The 22,307-nt window shown below is 33.6% G+C and overlaps 1 protein-coding gene across 1 annotated transcript in view; it reads left to right on the top strand.

Annotated features, from left to right (window-relative positions):
* DHX40 (DEAH-box helicase 40) overlaps positions 1-22,307 on the top strand; it is a 41,408-nt gene that overhangs the window by 5,547 nt on the left and 13,554 nt on the right. The window contains exons 7-12 of the mRNA XM_006181431.2: positions 233-364; positions 8,982-9,081; positions 10,843-10,929; positions 11,060-11,242; positions 15,304-15,384; positions 16,001-16,158. Coding sequence (XP_006181493.2) covers positions 233-364; positions 8,982-9,081; positions 10,843-10,929; positions 11,060-11,242; positions 15,304-15,384; positions 16,001-16,158 — 741 coding nt within the window. The remainder of the gene's footprint in view (positions 1-232; positions 365-8,981; positions 9,082-10,842; positions 10,930-11,059; positions 11,243-15,303; positions 15,385-16,000; positions 16,159-22,307) is intronic.

Raw genomic sequence — 22,307 nt, 5'->3', positions numbered from 1 at the left:
ATTATAAATATTTTAATTTTTTTAGAGATTTAAATTCCTTGGAAACTGGTGTTTCTTCTATTTCTGATTTTATTGTTGAACACATGGGTACAACCTATGTGTTTATCGACTTTGGATCAAATGAGAGATTTAGAATAACTATCATGCAAAACTAATATTAATCTAGAATCCTTTTTTTTATTCTTAAATTAATTTTGCTGTTCAGTTGCTGATGTTATTTTCCTCATTTCAGGTCAGTTTGAAATTGAAAAAAGTTGTGAGTTACTTTTTCAAATGGCAGAGTCAGTTGATTATGATTATGATGTTCAAGATACCACTCTAGATGGCTTGTTAATATTGCCGTGTTATGGATCTATGACAACAGGTAATTCCTCACTAGAACAGAAAATTTGATTTTTAAAAAGCTTTTTATTGAATAATCACATACATATGGAAGAGTGCACAGATGTAAGTGTTTAGGTCAATGAATTTCACATAGTGAACTCACCTTTGTAACCAACAGCCAGATCATGAAACAGAGCATTAAGAGAACCAGCATCCCTTAAGAGAAGTGATTTTTTTCTTGAAGTCTTTTTAAAAAGCCGTGGACATCCATCCCTCTTACTGTTGTTAAGAGTGGTCTGTGTCCTCTCCCTGCAGAACAAAAGTGTTGTTGGTAATTTTTTGAAATTAGGACTATAATTCCTTGATAGTAGTACTATAAGTTAAGTCTAATTTGTCACTGCTACAGAATTTCTAGAAATCTTATGTATCAAGATACATGAGATAACCTAGTATGTAGTTTTCTTTTTAAGTAGCCACATATTAGTCTCCTTTTCAAGAAAGATGTTCTTTTATAAATTCAAAGAATAAATGCAAACTCTTATTCTAATATTTGTTCATAATAAATATTGTTGAATGAGGTTTAGAATTTGTTTTGCAAAGCTATTTTATTATGTAATTTGACTTGTAAACTAAAGGGAAGTTAACCGTAGTCTATTTGGAGTTTGACTGGGATTAACATTTAATGTAATATGAAAAACATTTAAACGTTTTTATATTTTATGTGTATTTTTGTTTTTGTTAAGTGGGTGGTTCTTATCCTTATATTAACAAAAAAAGTTTAAAATACATGTGTTGGTAAATAACCAGAGACCACACGCTATTTTGGAAATCTCTTCTGTGATGATATTAGGCCCTTGCTCTCAATATTTTTCGATTTTTACATCTTTAAGGGGATTCTTAGGATAATTATGAGATATTTAAGGGTCTCATTGTGTTTTGGAGATTTGAGCTACTAACTCTATTGTAAGTTACCTTGTAACTGGTAAGGTAATTCAAAGCCCATTACAGTTGCTTTGTTATTAACCATTAACTATATATATATATTTTTTTCCTTTTTCTTTGTGAAGTAAATAATTTCATTCTTACTTGTGTCTTACTGCCCCATTGAAAATAATGTTCTGTATCTCCCATTGCTTCTTGTTTATCTTCCTGAAATCCAGTTTTTATACTATTTAAGATTGCTAGTGACCTCCTATTTCTCAAATCTCATGGCTTTTTTCTATTAGTTTGCATTTTGATTTTGTAATAATGAAAAGTCTCCTTCTTAAATGCTATTGTCTAGGATAATATTTAATTATTTTGTTCTCCTGACCACTCTCTCTAAGGCTGCTGCCTTCCCACCCTCCCTGACCATTGTTCCCCTCTTACTGTGACTTTTCCTAAGGTTTCATCCTTAGCTTGCTGTTTTCTGAATATTCTCTATTTTGGGGAAGTTGGCTCCTAGGAGTTACCTGTCACTTCTTTGTGATGACTTCTGGAAGCTGTTGCTAGTTCATTGTCCTGCACTCTATACCTACTGGGTTTCATGGGGCTTTTTGGTCTGTGCATCATATCATCCTAGATCATATAATTCAAATAAGTGGCAACTCCTACAGGCTTTCTTTTACCTTTGTCTCATCCAGATTCCTTTTTTTTTTTTTTTTTTACTATCATTAGAGTTGGGATCCTTAATTTGCTATCCTGAGTTATTAGTATATCCTGTAAATTATTCTTCCTGATTTAGTTTACCATCCTACCTGCCATAGTGAGCATAATCTTCCCAAAGCACCGTTCTGATTGTGTCAGTCTCCTGTTGGGTACCTTTAGCTATTTTTCTATTGCCAGCTGAATTAAAATGCCAGCTTAATAACTTGGTGTTCGTTATCCTTAAACGTGACTTCAACCAGCTTTCAGCCTTAATTCTCAGTGTATTTGATTTTCTTTGTTGGTGTATATGTGTAAATTGAAAAGGTGTGGGATTGGGTGTAAGTAGAGCCATTACTGAAATATTTTGTTTATTTATTTTAGTTTCCTTTCTGGGTCCAAGGGCGCTCTAAGGGTGAGCTGTTGATAATTCATTATGAGCATAATAATATTTATTATCGTGATTTGTAACCGTGCAAAGAAGCATTCAGATGGAGCTGATGAGGTACTAAGTAATGGGTGAGGCAGAGTTGGATGAACTAAGGAGAAGGTGGCAGATTCCTGGGATCTTAAGCTTTCTTTTTAAGCCTGGTTAATACAATACAGCATTTATTTTCCTTATTATTGCTACCTTGGGTGGTTGGGAGAGATACTATTATAATGTTATTTCCTGTTAGCTTCAGGAACAGAAAACTTGGATTTAGAGGAGAGAGAAGAAGGGTTTCTTGGTTGTAACCTAGTGAAGGGAGTTCAAAAATGACCCATACCTAGGTTTAGTGAATAGGTAAAAATTATGAGGTAGATATTTTATATTTGCTCTTATTTCTGGAATAGCCATGAAGGTGGCTGACTGATTTAAAGGGGCATCTTAAAATATCTCCGTAATTGACTTAAATTCTCATCTGTCAGATGTGAAGAGGTGCTGTGGTTTCCTTTCTACCAAGATTATATGAACTGCTCCCTGGGCTAAAGTCCTCCTTACCCACCCCTACTCCACTTTGTGATGTTCCATCAGGCTCTCAAATGTAAGAGTTATTTTTGATGCCTTTTCCCTCTACACCTTTTTTTGTGACTCCGTATTTCCATTTCCTGAACTTGAACTCCTTCTTTCCCTTTCATTCTCCCCTCTTTGCTGGTCAGAATCCTGCTATTTTGTTTCACGAGTGCAACCAACTCCATAAAAACCTTTCCTGATTTCCCTCCCCACAACTGGCTTTCATTTCTTCTTCATTGGAGCCTCATTGTGCTTTACTATACCCTCTTGTGGCACTTAACCCATTTATCTTGTTATGATTGTCTCATCACCTCGATGAGATTGTGAACTTCTTGAGGGCAAGTACCATATGTTGAAAAGTTCTCATTAAATATTTGTTAAATTGAGTTTTAGATTTTTCCCTTTCTGCTGGATGTTCTGTTAACATTTTGCATAAAGCATTCTCTGAACTTTATTCTTTTTTCTCTCAAACCTTTTCCCTTCTGACTTCCTTCTTTTGTTCAGATTTTGCACCTCTTCAAGTTTGTCATGCACTTAGGAAAAGCTGAACCCTACAAAAATGTATGAACTGAAATATACCTGTTACTTCATAAGTGACAATTATTTGCATGGAATTAGACAATTTTAGCACTGAAGTAATTATCTAATTCAGTGCTTCTTAGCCTTTTTTTGGAGGGTGGGAATCACAAATTTTTTTTTTAAAGTATTGAAAGCCATGGCTGTTTTTTCCTAGAAAAATGCACATATACCCATATATATGTTTTTGCATAATCAGATTTCTTTATTTTACAGATAGAGGCTAAGTGATGTTCCTGAGGTCACATGGTAAATCTACATTTGATACCTGGTTATTTATTCAGTAGTGGAGAATATAACAGTACATGTGTTTCCAGAATACATGAAGAAAAGGAGAGGAGCTTTACCTTGAATTAGTGTACGGCATTTTAAAAGAGGAAAAACTGCTCATTTAGATTATTGCATAAACCCCAAATATCTTTTTTTTTGTTTCTTATGCCTGAAAAACAAAGATGTTATCTCAATATAGCAATTTCCAACTGTCTAAATAGTTTTTTTAAATGTTAAGATTAAAGAAAAGATATGGGGGAATAAGGCTAGTGAGCTTTACATAAAAATTCTCAGTTTATGTGGAGTCTCCCCAAATGAGGAAAGTTTTCTTTTGTCTTTTAAAGGAATATATACTTTTTAAAAACAGTAAAATCAGTTAAGTAAGAAAAGTAATTAAACTTACTAGATCCCACCATGATTAAGTGATAATCACTATTAATATTTTGAGGTATATTGTTCTAACCTTTTTCTTTATAAATTTAGGTGTATTTTTATTGCTTAGTTTTTTTTTTTAACAAAAATGGGTTAACATATGCTTCTTTGTTTTCCTTTTTTGTTATTTGTAGAAATTTTAGAAAAGTACCCCAAAAATCCATTTTCCACTCTACAGAATTAATACAGTTGGTGTCTCAGTATATTTGTTATTGTTTTCTTTTAAGAAAAAATCAATTGAGGAAAAATGATACTATTTCATTATAAAGAGTGCAAGCAGTGTACACAATTACAAAGGTGAAAGTAAAGAAATCACCTCAAGCTCCTCCATCCAGAAATAACCATCTTTAACACTAGGAGAAACGTTATTTAAAAACTCTGTGTGTGTGTGTATGTTTTTGTGTATATTTGTGTTACATTTAGAAGGATAAGTAAGTAGATAAGTAGGTTGATAGAAATACTTTTTAAAAGTGAGATTACACTATTAGTTGCTTTTTAAAAAAACATTTAATTTTACTTGAATTTACTTGAAGGAATTGTTAAGCTTCAAGTGAATCTTTACCACATGAGATAATAACTCATTAAAGATTGTTAAAAATATTAAGCTGAAGTTAATATCTTCTTTTTAGACCATATTTGAATGGAGATCTTACCTGTTGCCTCTGTGATTGGAAAGATGAGGGCTTAAGTACTTTTACTCTTCTATATCCTCCCCTTCTGATTTTTGTTAGTTATTTTTACATTGTTCGGGTGTATTTAGTGTTTACCATCAATCCTTTTACCATGATTTTTTGATTCCTAAGTTACTTTTAGTTAATTTTAGATTCATTAGATTTTAACTTTTTTTAAATATAAGGGCTCTTGGGTGTTATTTTATTTTTTTTTTTGTAGTTTTTTTTTTTTTTTGTCTAAGAATGTCTGGCTTTTGCCTTTATACTTGAGCTACATCTTGGCTGGGTTTTATGTTCTTGGGTCACACTTTCTTTTCCTTAGAACTTGGTAGACGTTGTCCAGTTGTCTTCTGGCATTGAATGTTGCTGCGGAGAAGTCTGAGGCCAGCCTGATTTTTTTTCCCTTCCTTGTAAGTGATTTGCTTTTTCTGTCTGATTGCCTGAAAATTTCTGTTTTTATCCTTAAAGTTCAATAGTTTTAATTAGAATATTTTTTGGTGTTGAGTGTTGTATATTAAAATTTCCTGGAATTTTATGTGCTCTTTTAAAGAATCAACTTTACTGAGATATAATTTACATATAATAAACTGTGCCTGCTTTAAGTATACAGTTCAGTGAGTTTGACAAATGTACATACCTGTGTAACTACTACCAATACAATAAACTTTTTTGAGTTGCTCCTTTTATCTGCAAATTCATTTCCTCATTTCAAGGAAGTTCTCTTGTGTTATATCTTTGAATATAAGTTTTGTCTATTTATTGGTTTCTCTACTTCAGGGATACTAATTCTTATGTTGGATCACCTGTCTTCCGTATTTTTAAGCTTCCTCCTAGTCAGTTTATCTTTTCAACTGCATTTACTGATGATCTCAAGCCTTTTCTCTGTATCAGAAGTTTGATTTTCAGCTGTTTTAGTGAGACTTCTCAAGAGATTTTTGACTCAGCCAAAAATGACTCCCAGGGAGGGTAGAGTTTGAGCTAAGCAGTGTTGTATCTCTTTGGTTCTGTTCCAGAATCATCTTTTTCTCCGTTTGATTGACAATTTCTGTTTACTGCTTTAAATTATGTTTCTTTTATACCATACACACACTTTCTCACACATACGCTTTCTCTCTCTCTCAATTACGCTTCTGCTTTGGGATCAATTTGAGACAAGAAATCTATGAGGAAGTTTCAGTTGGCCTTAATATATGTCACATATTCACATATTTTAGGAGCATCACTCTGTGTGGTGTTAAGTGGTCTATCCTCAGTATCCTTATTTCTTGGTAGACTTTGTAACGTCTTTCTGCCTCTTTGACAACTTTTTCCCCTGTTAATTTACATCCTACAACCTTATGAGGTACTGAGATAGATGGAGTAAGGTGTATCAGAATCTGTCTTTTTTTTTTTTTTTTTCAGATTTATTTTACTTTTTTTGGGGGGGTGGAATTAGGTTTATTAGTTTATTTTAATGGAGGTACTGGGGATTGAACCCAGGACCTCATGCCTGCTAAGCATGCAGTCTACCACTAGACTCCCCAGAATCTATTTTAGATAGGAAGATCAGGCAGTGAAAGTAATCAGAATTTCTACATCTTAATGAAAGTATTCAATTTCCCTTTTCCTTTGTGGAAAGTGGGAATGTGCTTTAGGGTGTATGTATTTAACTTTTTCCCAAACATTTATAAATAAACATAAAATTGACATGTGTTTATACTTGTGGAATATGGTGTTAAAGTACGTGGGTGAAATGTAAATGTGAAACAAACGTGAGTCTTTTCAAGCAGCAGTTTCAGGACTTTTTATTTGACTGTAGTGAACAAAATAATAAATGAAGCTGAAGTTTTGCTTGAACTGAAGACTAAAATTAGGTACTTTTAGAAATGGGTTATTGAAAACAGGGTTGATAATAGATAAATATGTTCAGATTGGACATTTCTAATTTATATATAAAATTTTAGGGTTATGTCAAATTTTAAAGGTAGAAAAATTTCCACTTATTTTTATCATACATTTTAAAATTTATCAATTCATCGAACTTTATTGAGCACTTTCTATGTTCTAGGCATTGCAGGTACTGGGGATACGTCTTGAATAAAAGAAAGTCCTTCTTCTCATAGAGCTACATTATAGTAGAATACATAGACAATAAATAAATGTATAAATCTATAATTTGAACTAAAGTAGTATATGGCTTCTTTGAACCATCTGGAAGAAATGAGCTATCTAAATCTAAGAAATACCTAAATAATTTTTCTCATGTATGTATAAGCTGCCTCTCTAGCACTTTTTTACTTGTGAAATTAATTTCAGAGTGATGTATTAGAATAACAACAATACTCGACTTGGTTTTAAACTTGCCTGTCTATATTTACATCTTGGGCAAGTAACTTGACCTCTCTGGGCTTTAGTTTTCTCATCTATAAAATGAGATGGTTGGCCTAGTAACATGATTTTAAAATTGTGCTGATATGTGTCACTGCTTTTTTCCCTCATAAAAGTTCAACTTTGATCTGTTTCGTATTTTGGGAATACATGGATCTTTATATGATTTTATATGGAAACAAGTTTTGTACTTTATTTAAAAACAGATTTGATTAAGATTTTCTTGGCTGCTGAAAATAAAACAACTTGAAGTTGCTCAAGTAGAAAAAATGAACTTTCTAAACAAACATGGGCATATCTTGTGGAAATCAAATGCAGCTAGGCATTAAAAATTTTTTTCTTTTTAAAGTATATGTAAGTACTTACTGTTCTAATATATAGTATAGAATAATAAACACATATGAAACAAAAAGTTTAAAAGGACGTTATGAGAAACATAGACACGCTAATAATTTCTTTTTATACCCCAGTAGATTGACTTGTGTACTTCCTGGAATGATTACTCCTAATTTTTGGAGATCACTGAAATAGACAGTCTACCTAAATCCTTTGCTTGACCTGTCTAGCTTAAGTGGTCTTTTCCTTCATCTTTCCTCAGCCACCCATTCAGAAACTTGTTATAGATTTTGTCATTACCATCATTTATGATCTCAGTTTTAAACATCTTTCTGATGATTCTGAATCCTGTTTCTGCTAACTAATTTCTGTTCCTAATTCAACAATTTTCAGAATGCATCGAGATTTGTCTTTTACCAGCCAGCACTTATCTCCTTTTGTCTATGCCATAACCATTTCCTTGTAAACATTAATTCTCTTGTCCGGTTCTCTGCTTAACTGGCAGGAGGGCAAATCTGGCCAAATCCATCTTTCATTTGTTTCATGCCCAGGTCTCCTAAGGCCTGGGAAGTGCCAGGAACCCAGAAATACTCTCTTACGAACTCTCATGGCTGATTCATTTTTTTCTCTCTTTAGCTTTACTCCATGTACACTAGTCACTTCCCTGTGGTTCACAAGTTAATTTTTCATCTTTGCAAGAGACTAATCTAATCAAATCGATCATCTCTTGGACCTGGAGAATCAGACTGGCCCACTTGGGGGGGGTATTTATCCAAATTCACAGGAGAATCAGACTGGCCCACTTGGGGGGGGGGTATTTATCCTTGGTGCCATAAACTGGTCAAGGAGCAAGGTAGCATACTATAAGCATTGCTGCTGGGGCATACCCTTCAGAATGTGTGGATAGTGGAAATCAGTGTGATGTTACTTGTTGAGACATGTAGTCATAAATTAGGCAGACATCTGAAAAAGTAAAAGCAGCCTTAGCTAATCAATCCTTAAAACATAGATAGGTCCTTAATCTGTAATCCATAGGTGGGCTTCAGGGAATCCCTGAACATCCTGATATTGTTTGAAATTTTTTTGTGTGTGTACATATGTGAATTTTAATGGAGAAGCAGCCCACAGTTTTTAAATACTCTCAAAGGGAGCTATGACCTACATAAATGACTGCTGAAGGGTTTATTTTAGCAATAGTCTGTGATTCCATGGATCCTAGAGATCTTAACAGTGAAAGGTGAGGAAAAAATAGTTTGCTATTATATTTTGAATTCAAGATAATTAGAGGTGAAGAAAACAACTTTTAATGAAAAGAAATTAGTTTTTCAAAACTTGAGTTTGACAAATGCATGCTGTCAATTAGTATTTTCTCTTTACATATATTTTAGATCAACAGAGGAGAATATTTTTGCCACCACCACCTGGAATTAGAAAATGTGTCATATCCACCAATATTTCTGCAACATCTTTGACAATAGATGGAATCAGGTATAACTTTTAAAATTCCTCTTAAAGCCAAGGAAGCCACTTAGCTGATCATAAAACATGAAGTTTGTGTCTCTGTACCCTCCAATTTCCTTCTCCCTACTTAACTTGAAATCACCTATTGTATTTTGTAATTATTGATTGCTCTGAATAGGAAGTGGAGTAGGAAGTGCACGTAGCATTTCTGTTCACACGTGTTAAATACTTGTACTGGCAACTGCTAGTTTTCTCTTCCCAGATTTAAGGTTGTATGTAGTACTTCATGAGTTTCATTGAATGGGAAGCCAAACCTGTTTCTCTGTGCTCCCATTCTCAGTGTGTACCTCAGATGATCTGCTATTCCCTTCTCTCTTCTGTAGTAACTTTGTATATCCAAGTGTTTATCTGGAAGTACTATTTCTCACTTTTCACCTTTTTGTGAAATGAACTATGACACAGGCCCTTTATTTTTTAATGTAATCAGCGATCCCCTCAAATTTTTGAGTGAATTTAGTAGAGAAACACTTGGAAATTTTAAGTTTAGCTACCTAATGTGAAGTTCTTTTAGACTGTTGAACCACATTCCTTCTGGATATTTATCTTTTCCTCCATATATTTTATGTTTTTAACTAAGGCTGTCTGTCTGCCACAGGAAGACTGGCCCTGACCCAAAGATCCTATATATTTTGGGTAAAATGATCATCCAGATCTGAAAGGAAGTTTAATTTCCTCTGCTTTTATCCTTCACTTTAAAAATAACGGTTTCACTAAGGGCTTAGGGGAGCAGCTCTCTTGAATAAATTAACCTCTGAAGATTTCTGTTTCCAGCAAAGGCAAAAGTTATTAAATAGCATGTTTCAGAATGTTCCCTTAGTGAATGATAGACTTACTACTGTTCCTATTTTAATTTTTTACCTGACTTGTTATCTGTTTAATTGGCTTAAAATGGCATTGTTAAAGGCTAACTGGAATTAGATTCTGAACCTGTTAGAATGGTTTAGAGCGGATTTTCAGGTTTGCTTTTTTTTTTACAGGAGAAATCCACATAACATAAAACTAACATTGAAAAGTGAAAAATTAAGTAGCATTTATTACATTTACAATGTTGTGCAACTACCACCTCTGTCTAGTTCTAAAACATTTCATCACCTCCAAATAAAAACCTGTACACTTTAAGGAATTGCTCCCCATTCCTCCCTCCACCCCTGCCCCGGCCAATCACCACTTTCTGTTTCTATGGATATCCTGTTCTGCATATTTCATGTAAATGGAATCATACAATATGTGACGTTCTGTGTCTGGATTTTTTTACTCAGCATATTTTTTGAGAGTCATCTGTGTTGTGTCATTCCTTTTTATGGCTGAATAATATTTCATTGTATGTATCTACCAAAATTTGTTTGTCCTTTCATCCCTTAATGGTTAATGGACATTAAGGTTGTTTCTACCTTTTGTCTTTTATCAGGGGTCCTCTGAACTTATGTCTACAAGTATTTGCTGAGTACTTGTTTTCAGTTCTTTTGGGTGTATACTTAGGAATGGAATTTCTGGGTCTATGTTTAGTGTTTTGAGGAACCTCCAAACCATTTTCCACATTGGCTGAACCATTTTACATTTCCACTAGCAATGTACAAGGGTTCCAATTTCTTGACTTTCAAGTTTTACACTTAACGTAAAGGTTGTCATGTAGATGTTAGTTAGGTAGAAAAGGAGAACCCAAAGTGGTTAAAAATTAACAAGTCTTTCCTTATTTCCTGGAAACTTAACTTTTTTCATTCTCCTTAGATATGTGGTAGACGGTGGCTTTGTGAAGCAGTTAAATCACAATCCCAGATTAGGACTGGACATCCTAGAGGTGGTTCCAATTTCAAAGTAAGTCTCTGTGTTAAGCCTTTTTGTTCAAAGAATAGTTGATTAGATAATTTCTAGCTGGTTTGGGGGTGGGAAGTTAATTACTTAGAAAACTCACAGAATATTTTCGGGACTTTTTTTTCTTCTAAAGGAGTGAGGCATTACAGCGAAGTGGCCGAGCTGGCAGGACTTCCTCAGGAAAATGCTTTCGGATCTATAGTAAAGATTTTTGGAACCAGTGTATGCCTGACCATGTGATCCCTGAGATTAAAAGAACTAGTTTGACATCTGTAGTTCTGACCTTAAAGTGCCTTGCCATACATGATGTTATAAGGTATGTAGACAACTTGAAAAGAAAACGGAAAAATTTGTTAGGGAGCCAGGTTATTCCTGAGAAATTTTTAAAAAGTATTTGACTTGTTTATCCCTACACTGCAAGGTTCAGCTGAACCTGAATAAGGCTTCTTTGCATTGCTTTCCTGGGATTTGATCCCTTGCTCATGTTTTAACCTTGGCTTAATGGACTTTTTCATGCTGATGTTTACTTGGATCATTTAGTGACCACTGTTTATCTGTAATGGAAGATATATAATGACCCTAATCAAAAAAGTGTCTTGTTTTTTTGTTTGTTATGTTTGCTTGCTTGTTTTTTTGTAGCATCTTTTTTATGGCCAGCACTGTACCAAGTACCATGAGAGACAGTGGTTTTTTTGTTTTCACTAAGCTTCAGTTATAGTGGGGAGACAAGATTCAGACACATGAAGCAAAAAATAGAATAATTATTAAATTAGTTAAATGTTAAACTATATAATTAATTAATATAGAACTCAATATTGTAGGGGTTTGAAATTTCATATTATACATGGTAGAGGAAGTAATGAAATGTCTTGGTCTTAAATTTTGGTCTTAATTGTCTGGGTGTGTAAGTGTCAGGAACCTTGGGAGAAAGTGACCATGCATTCTTTAAATTCATAATAAGAAGGGGAGTGATTACTAGATGCATTGTTTACTCTTGGAAAGGAAAATTTTTTGATAGTTATTATCATAAGACTACAGATTTTCTGGAGGAGAATATAAATTCTAGACAGAGGAAGGCAAAGATTTGAAATTCTAACTGTAATCATAAATGATACTAATGAGAAGGAAAAGCCACTTAAAGAAATCTAAATTGCCAAACAGATGAACCTAGATTTTAAAAATAATATTTAGAAAGGATAGCAGAGCAGCATGAAGAATAATTTAGTGAAGAATAAATATCTTAGAAAAATAGGAACAATAATTACTTAATAACATCTGCCCCAAGTTATTTTTCCATCTTAAGTTTTAAGACTTAGAATGTAATAAAAGTCCTTAAAATGCAAGAGATCAGGAAAAAAGACTTCTTTCCTCCCTCTTTTTTCGTCCAGTTTTATTGAGCTATAATTGACATACAGCACTGTATAAGTTTTAAGGGGAACAGAATAATGATTTGACTCTACATGCATCATAAAATGATTACCACGATTAGTGAACATCCATCATCTCATACAGATACAAAATTAAAGAAATAGAAAAAAATTTTTTTCCTTGTGATTCTTAGGATTTACTCTTTTAACAGCTTTCATAATAGCATACAGCAGTGTTAATTATATTTATCATGTTGTATCTTCTCTTTTTAAGATGTGTATAGGATTTGGACAGATAGAACCAGAATTTGAAATAGATGGTATTGTATTCATAGATGACAGAAAGAAAAAACAGCTTTTCAATTGTTATTTTGATTTCCGTTCTCCTTTATTAAGAATGATTTTAAAACTGGAACAAGCCTAGATAAGAAAGCATTAATGATCAATATGGATTAGGAGATAATGAGAGAGAACCTAATGACCATAAATGAGTTTGTCTTGAGGCTTTATTTCCATGATACTAAAAGAACTTACAGATAGAATGTCGGAGGTATTGTGGGTTGTGTGTGAGAAATTATGCAGTATGGGTTATCAGAAAATTGTGAGAAACGCAAATGTCTTGATTTTTCCATTTAAGAAAAGGGCAGGTTATGGAAACAACTGCTCAGTAAGCTTGACATTGATTTTTAGCAAATTCTAGCATAGTTTATTGAAAAATGATTTAAGATAATTTAATGGTGATTTATAATAAGTATGAATCAAAATGGTTCACAAAGAACATGTCATAGAAACTATTTCTTTTTCAGTTTGAAGATAGGACCATTCATATAATGGGTGCCCCACAAGAATTTATTGAATGATAACCTAATGGCTCTAGTTTCAACACAATATTTAATAAGATTACATTTGACATCTCTGTGAAGAAGGATGTGACAATACTGCTGAATTAGGGTGTAGTTGTCAAATAGCTAAATCTAGAAAGAATTGATTAGTTGCTTTGTGTAGTCTAGATGGGGGTTTTACTGGTACAGTACTGAACTTCACTCTTTCCTAATAAGCATTTTTAATGAAAATATTAAATAAAGATATTGAAGTCATGATTATCAGATTTTTGGAAAATGTCTTCATATCTAATTGGTAGGTGATTAAAACCAAGATTTAGAATGGTCTACACAGGCCAGAACCTTGGGTGGAAATCAACAAGGTAAAAGACTAAAGGGTACATCTTATATCCTGCGTTTTGGTTGCACATTAAGGAAATTCACTGTAGTGGGGGTGGGTGTAGCTCGGTGGTAGAGCACATGCTTAGTATGCATAAGGTCCTGAGTTCAATTCCCAGGACCTTCATTAAAAACAGAAAGAGAGACGAAGAACGAAAGAAAGAAAATCAATGCAGAAAAGATCTGAAATTATCAGATTACTACAAACTTAATATGAGCTTGCAATTAACAGAATTATTATTTTGTTTTAAAAAACAATTTAAAAAGTCCCATTAGCATGGACTTTGGTTATATTAATAGACTGCAGTGTCCAGCTGACTGGCAATTATAGCATTCCTGTTCTGTGCTGGTCACTCTACATTTGGAGTTCAGTTTTGCATATCATCACGTTTTATGATGAGTTTGACAAAGTAAAAATGGTAATTAGATATGGTGGGTGTCTTAGAAACCAAATAATACAAGGAGTGTTTGGCAGCTTTGGTAATTGGTATAATCAGGGGAGAAAAATAATTGTAGTTTTTACAGATCTGAAAGGGTTCTTATGTAAGAAGACAAAGTTGACTAGTTTGGTATTGCTTTGGACAGTCATTGGCAAAATATGGTCCGGACTCATTGACTGTTTTTGTCACTAAAATTTTGTTGGAACACGGCCATGCTCATTCATTTATGTATGGCTGTTTTACTTCAGCAGCAGAGTTGAGTAATTGTGACAGAAACCATATGGCCTACAAAACCTAAACTATTTACTATCTGGCCTTCTTTAGAAAGTGCTTGACAACTTTTGCTCTAGGAGATACCAGGCCTTGTTGGTACAGATTGTAGGAAAGCTGCCTGTAGAGCAACAGTCTACCAGATTTTTGTTTGTTTATTTGTCTTTAAGTAGAACTGTCAATCCTGGCATGGACTTAAGGTGTCGGACCTTTTGTCCTTTTTTGCACCTTTTTTTCAAGGTGAGAAATTGGAGTAGATGATTTATCCTCTCAAGACCAATGATGGAAAAAAATAATCCAGTGCAGATAATACTAAGTAATTATTGTTCCTATGGAAAAAAATATATATTCATGCTTGGTTATATCCTTTGTGAATATTATTAATTGTCATGTTAATTAATGATATTGTGGTGCATCCTTATTTAATAAGAGAGTGTCCTTATTTTCAGGGGATACAAGCAGAAATATTTTGGGGGCAAACTGGCATTATATTTGCAGCTTGTTTGCAGATAGGGAGAAAATGAGTATATACACATACATAAAGCAAATTGGTAAAATTAATTGAAAATATTTACCATTTTATCAAAAACCATTTTGAGGTACTATTAAATAATTTGTAGCTTTTGGCCACTTTCAGTTAATTTTCCTTCACTGTTTTATAATGTAATAAAAACTGTAGAACAAAGAATAAAAAAATAAAGACTGTTAAAAAAAAGACTGTAGAACAGAGTAGAGATAAAGAATAAAGACTGTAGAACAGAGCAGACTTGATATTGGCTATAAAGAATGGGGAAAGATTAAGATAAGTAGAGAGGAGTGGTGAGAATGTTCCAGATAAGGGGGATCAAAAAGGAAGTACTTCTTGAATTAAATAGAAGAGTATGATTCAGAAAAAACTGTTTCCTCCTTTGCTGAATGTTGATCATGACCATAGAATACTTCTTGAAAAAAGAAGGGGAAAAGAAAGACTTGAAAAATAGAAGGAGAAGTAAAACATTTTAAAGGAATTTTCAAGTGTGTATAAAATCTTACCATGTTCAAGGAATGGAATTTCATTTTATATCTCATTTAAACACACAGGTTTCCCTATTTGGATCCACCTAATGAGAGACTTATTTTGGAAGCTCTTAAGCAACTTTACCAGTGCGATGCTATTGACAGGTAAAAAACCAACCACAACAGATGTTAATTGCTTTTTAAAATAGAGTTCATAATACTTTCCTTTATCAGTACAGAGTGATTTGTTTGAATCGGATAGATTGTCTCACCTGAAATTAGAATTCATCAGCAACCTTTCTTCACCATAATTCTGAAAATGTACCTACCATAAACCTGTTTTGGTTTGATACTGGTATTACTTAACAAGTAATTTCTGAGAACCGTTTCAATGCCAGGCATTGTGTTTGGTACATCAGAATGATAAAGAGAGCCAGAATCCTTGTACTCATGATTGTGTGATGGGAAGAGATTTGATAATTATCACTGTCTCATATCTTCAAGGACATCTTCTCTGTTTCTGTAGCATTTTGTGTCTTTTATTATACTACTTTATTCTGCCTCCTTATTTAGTTTTTCGGATATATTGGCCCTTGACAGCAGGTTTATCATCTTTACATTTCTCTTATCAATGACCACAGTGTATCATGTTTCTTATATTGAACTGAATTTCTGGAGGTGACTTAAGGTAATCTAAATTATATCTGATTTATTCTGAATGATGAGCATTTCATTTGTGCTCTCCCAACGTAGAAAGACTTAATCTTTTCTTTCTATTAAGGAGTGGCCATGTGACCAGATTGGGTTTGTCTATGGTAGAATTTCCTCTTCCTCCACATCTGACATGTGCAGTAATAAAGGCTGCTTCTCTGGACTGTGAGGATCTGTTACTTCCAATAGCAGCAATGCTGTCTGTGGAAAATGTCTTCATTAGACCTGGTAAGAAGTTTATTGATGAGTTGGTTTTTTTTTAATTAATAGATTTTATTTTTTGGAGCAGTTTTAGGTTTATAGAAAAATTGAGGGAAGGTGCACACACACAGTTTTCACTATTATTAACATCTTTCATTGGTGTGGTACCTTTGTTACAACTGATGAGCCAATATTGACGCATTATTATTAACTAAAGTCACTGTGTAGTAAACTCTATGGGATTTGACAGATCCATAATGACACATATCCACCATCACAGTATCATAGAGTAGCTTCACTGCCCTAAACATTTCCTGTGCTCCACCTGTTCATCCCTAAATCCCTTCCCCCAAGCCCTTAGTAACCACTGTTGTTTTTACTGTCTCCATAGTTTTGCCTTTTCCAGAATGCCATGTAGTTGGAATAATACAGTATATAGCCTTTTCAGATTGGTTTCTTTAACTTAGCAGTGTGCATTTAAGTTTCCTCCATGTCTTTTTGTGGCATGATACCTCATTTCTTTTTATTGCTGAATAATATTCCATTCTGTGGCATTTAACCATTCACCTACTGAAGAACATCTTGTTTGCTTTCAAATTTTGGCAGTCATGAATAAAGCTGCCATAACATCCGTGTGCAGATGTTTGTGTGAACATTGATTTTTAGCTCATTGCCGAACTGTATAATAAGAATGCGTTTAGATTTGTAAGAAACTGCCAAACGTATCTTCCGAAATGTCTGCACCATTTTGCTTTCCCACCAACAGTGAATCAGATTCCTGTTGCTTCAGATTCTCACCAGCTTTTGGTGTTGTCAGTGTTTTGGATTTTAGCCATTCTAATAGGTGTGGAGTGATATTTTGTTTCTGTTTTAAATTGCAGATCCCTGATGACATACAATGTTAACAATCTTTTTATGTGCTTATTTTCCATTTGTATTTCTTCTTTGGTGAGCTGTCCTGGTCATTTTTAATCGGGTTGTTTGTTTTCTTACCGTTGAGTTTTAAGAGTTCTGGAAGGAATTGACATCTTGACAGTGTTATTTTCCTAGACAGGTACATGGAATATCTATTTCGATCTCCAGTAATTCACTGAACATTTGTTTTTTATTTTTAATAGGTGTACTGGGGATTGGACCCAGGACCTCTTGCATGCTAAGCACATACTCTACCGTTGAGCTATACCCTCCCCTCCCACTAATGAACGTTTTTGATGGCTTATATCTAGCCCTGTGGGACATGAAACTGAAGATAAACAACTTTTTCATTCTGTTATCCTTTAACTTAGTTTTTGAATAGAGAGTATATATTGTTCCTGGCTGAGAGTTAATTTCCTTTCACTAGTAAAGGAAGATAGTATGGTAAACCTTTGCCCTGTTGTAGTAACTTAGTAATATATTAACCTTTTTTTCCTAGAATCAAAAGAAATGGTAGTTCAGCCCTTGTACCCTTAGAGATGTGTTTTGAGGTTTCCATGTCTTTTTTGTTTATTCTGTTTCTTTCCTTTCTTGGTGTGTCGGTATGGGGCACAACAAAACACCTTAGTTCATCACGTGTCAGGTTTGCTTTCTTCCAGTGGGGTTGGTGGGGGCAGTGGTTGTCACAATATTTTTCTCCCCCAGGAACTTCTGAGTAGATTGTGTATCTTGCCTGCAACCAGAACTAACAATAGAGTGTGTTATCTCATTAGCCATATCTCTTTATGGCTGTGAGTGCTGGGTCCAGGTTGGTTTATTATTGCAATGATTATACTGGAGGGTATGTTTTTCTATAAAAATACTCTATAGTTTATAATCAGTGTGCTACCTATCCCAAATAGATTGCAGTGTAGTTTTCAGTGTCAGAATTTTGATTCTAATAGTACCCCTAATTGCAATTATATTTTTTCTCGTAAAATACTATATGCAGTTAAATAAGGGTGACGGGCTTTCATTAGGTAATATCAAAGCTAAAAATACTCTAGAAACGATTACAGAGTATTGAAGTGGGAGTCAGGAGATCAGGATTCTAACTTTCCATTGCTAGCTAATCATCTGACTATTGGCCTAGTCTTTCTGGACTTCATTTTTCATTTGTAAAACCAGGGAGTTCGATTAAGAAAAAGGAAATGTTTTTCCTTTTGGAATACTTAAATAGATGAAACAGTCTGGTGTTAGCCTTTTGGGGGGGAAGGGTAACGTATTATTGTAATACAATTTCAAACTTACAGAAATATTGAAAGAATATTGAAGGAACTCTTTTGTGCCTTGTATCTAGCTTCTGCAGTCTTTAACATTTTGCTGCATTTGTTTTATTCTTTCCCTATATGTGTGTATATGTGTGCATGTATACATGTATATATTTATAAAAATGCATTTTATGTCTTTTTCTGAATCAATTTAGAGTAAATTGGAAACATTGTGCTCTCTTACCACAAAATATTTACATGTGTATTTACTAAGAACAAGAGCAATCTCTTATTTAACCATAGTACATTTATCAAAATTAGGAAAGTTAACATTGATACAATACTGTTATCTAGTCCAGAATCCATATACATATTGCCCATTGTCCCTAGAGGATACAGAAGTAGTTTCAGAATTGCTAAGCTATACCACTGTGAAAGGCAGCCGTATTACATAACTAGAGTTCAATATTTGCTTACAGTTTCTTTTTTTTTTTTTTTGAGGTAAAATTTACATGTAGTGAAAAGTATAAATCCTAGGTATATAAGTCACTGAATTTTGTGAAATGTGTTCACGTATGTAACCCACACTTCTGTCAAGATATGAAACAGTTTTATCACTCCAGAAAATTCTCTCAGTGCCCCTTCCTAGATCCCATCCCACTTCCTCCCAAGCCAGCCACTTCTCTGGTTTTTTTTTTAAAGGCTAATTTTGCTTCTTCTGAAACTTCAGTATGCATATAATTATACAATTTGTGTTTTTTTGTGTTTGGCTTCTTTTGGTCAAAATATTGTATGTGAGATTAACCCATCTTCTTGTATGTATCGATGCTTTGTTCTTTTTACTGTTTAGTGGTATCCTGTTGTTTGAACATACTGAAATTAGGTTATCCATTATCCTATTGATTTGTTTCTTGTTTGGTGCTATTTATGAATACAGCCGTCTTGAAAGCGTTTGTGCAAGTCTTTTTCATTTTTAATTTCTCTTAGGTAAATACCTAAGAAAGAAATAGTTGCATTATTGAGTTTAATTCTTAGAAATTGCAGACTCTTTCTGCAAAGTGACTGTACCATTTAAAAATCCCATCAGCAGTGTTTGAGAGTGCAGCTTGCACCTCATGTCCTCCTCAGCATTTGGTGTTGCCAGTCACTTTTACTTTGTATATTCTATTATATATTAGGAATACCTCTTTGTGGTTTTAATTTGCATTTTATTGATGAGTAATAATTTGGGTTCCTTTTTTTGGGCGGGGTGGTAATTAGGTTTATTTATTTATTTATTTCTTAATGGAGATACTGGAGATTGAACCCAGGACCTCGTGTATGCTAAGCACATGCTCTACCGCTGAGCTATAACCCCCCCGATCACTTTTTTATGTGATTATTGGTCATTTAGCTGTCTTCTTTGTGTAGTATCTATTACAATCTTTTGCCTATGTTTTTTTTCTTTTGCCTATGTTTTAAATTTAAAATATGTATATATTGAATCTGGGAATTCTTTATTCTAGTTATAAGTTATTTGTTAGGTATGAGTTGCACGTATTTTTTCCAATCTGTGGCTATTTCTTTTTTAGTGGCAGGGTGGGTAATTAGGTTTATTTATTTATTTGTTTTAATAGAGGTGCTGGGGATTGAACCCAGGAGCTCCTACATGCTAGACATGCACTCTACCACTGAGCTATATCCTTCCCCCTGTGGCTTTTTCTGTTTACTTTCTTAAAGGTGTCTTTTGATGAGAGAGGTTTTGAATTTTGATGAAGTCTAATATATCAGTTTTTTTTTCCTTTGGTGGTTATTGCTTTTAGTATGTAATTCTTTTCTTCCCCCAAGATAGTGAAAATATCCTTCTTATATCTCTTGATATTTTGACTTAGGAGCTTTATAATTTCTAGCCATTATGTTTTGGACAGTGATCCATCTGAAATTAAGTTTTGTCTATGGTGTGAGGTAGAGGTCTAGGTTACTTTTTTTCCTGTGAGTATCCACGTGTTTCAGCACATTTGTTGAAAAAACTTACTTTCCCCCATTGAATTGCTTTGGCTCCTTTGTTAAAAATCTATGGAAAGTATATGTGTAATAGTCTATTTCTGGACTTTATTTTAGTCCATTGATGTATTTGTCTATCTTTATGTCACTGCCAACTTTGTATTGATTATGTAGCTTTGTGATAAATTTTGAAATCTGATAAATTTTGAAATCACAGTCTGTTTCTTTTTCAGTATTGTTTTGGTTATTCTATATTTTTTGTACTTCTATATAAATTTTAGAATCAGTGTCTCAGTTTCCTCAAAGTAAGCTTGCTAAGAATTTTGATAGGGATTGTGTTGAACCCTTTGTTGACTTTTTGCTATCTCTTAATATATCCTTGCTCTAGGGGTTATAATATACATCTTTAATCAAAATTTACTCAAAATTAAGATTTTATTCCTTCATGTGAAATATAAGAAACCTTGCAATAGTTTAGTTCCATTTACTCCCCATCATTTGTGTGATTGTCGTCATATATATTAATTTACATACATTATAAACCCCACAATATAGTATTATAATTTTTCCTTAAATTTTCCTATGTCTTTGAAAGAAGAGAAGAAAAGGAAAATTAAATCTCTCCAGAGCTAGAAGTAGAAGTCCAGGTGTTGGTTTTTAAATTCTTACTTAGAATCCTCTGTCTATGGGTGGGCTGTTGACTTTTTTTTTTTTTTTTAAGCCTTTCATGTTGAGGTCTTAGGTTTTAAGTATGTGTTCTTTGGTTTTTATCAAGTCCTTGAGGTGGCTTTTGATATCTTGAAGGCCTTTATTTGGGACCTGCACTTTAGGAATACACTGAAAGTGAACTGCATATGTAGACACTCAAGGAAAAGGGAGGCTTCCCTTTGCTAGCCTAATACTTGGCCTTGGTATCTATGGACAGAGGGCAGTCTAATTCTTTAGAATATATTGAGATAATAGCCAATAAGACTATGTCTTGTGTTCTGTGCTTTGATTTGATGGGAAATTTTTCAGTACGTCTTGCCTTTGTGAAGCACTTTATGTGAGTGATGTTAATGGATATGACACTTGAATTACCCTGAAAGTACTGAGATAACACAGATTTATCAGTGTTTCTAAATACTCCACACAATGAAAATGTAACTGTAAAGCAATGAGTGGCCTTTTCTGTTGTTTTGTTAGAATTAGATTTATTTTCCTTAGATACTGACCTAGGCCTCTTTAAAAAAAAAATAGGTAGTAACATGTGTTGCTGTTGTCAGATATATTTCTCTGTTATAGGCTTAGCAATACAATTTTATACATAATGTTTCATGCAATTTCTTTTAAAATTGCATAAAAGAATAGAAGAAATAATGATTATACACTTTTTAAAAATTTTACCTACATAGTAACTTTTACTAGTGCTCTTTTATAGTGTCATTCTTGTGTTACTTCCTTTCGTCCTGAATAACTTCCTTTTTTATTCATTGTAAGGCAGGTATGCTGGCAACAAATTCTCTCAGGTTTCGTTATCCAGGAATGGCTTTATTTTGCCTTCATTTTGAAAGATCATTATGCTGGATGTAGGATTCTTAGTTGACAGTTGTTTTCTTTCAGCATTATAAATATATCATCCCACAGTGTTCTGGCTGCCATCATTTCTATTGAGAAATCAATTATTAATTTTATTGAAGTTCTCTTGTACACAGTAAGTCATTTTTGTCTTGCTGCTTTCAGTGTTTTGGCTATAATATATCTGTGGATTGCTTTGTTTTTATCCTACTTGGAGTTCATTAAGCCTCTTGAATGTGTAGATTAATTTTTTAATCAAATTTTGAAAATTTTTAGCCATTATTTCTTCAAAATTTTTTCTGCCCTATTCTCTCTCTTCTTCTGGCACTTCCATCATGCATGTGTTGGTGTGCTTAAAGATGTTCCGCATTTCTCTAAGACTGCTTATTTTTCTTCATTGTTTTTCCCCTCTGTTCTTTGGATTGCATGATCTCTCTTGATCTGTATTTTGCCACTTCTTTCTTCTACCAG

Source organism: Camelus ferus, chromosome 16, assembly GCF_009834535.1.
Source record: "Camelus ferus isolate YT-003-E chromosome 16, BCGSAC_Cfer_1.0, whole genome shotgun sequence".
In the NCBI taxonomy this organism is placed as follows: domain Eukaryota; kingdom Metazoa; phylum Chordata; class Mammalia; order Artiodactyla; family Camelidae; genus Camelus; species Camelus ferus.
Note: the sequence above shows the minus strand (reverse complement) of the source record. Positions and strands in the feature narration are given on the sequence as shown.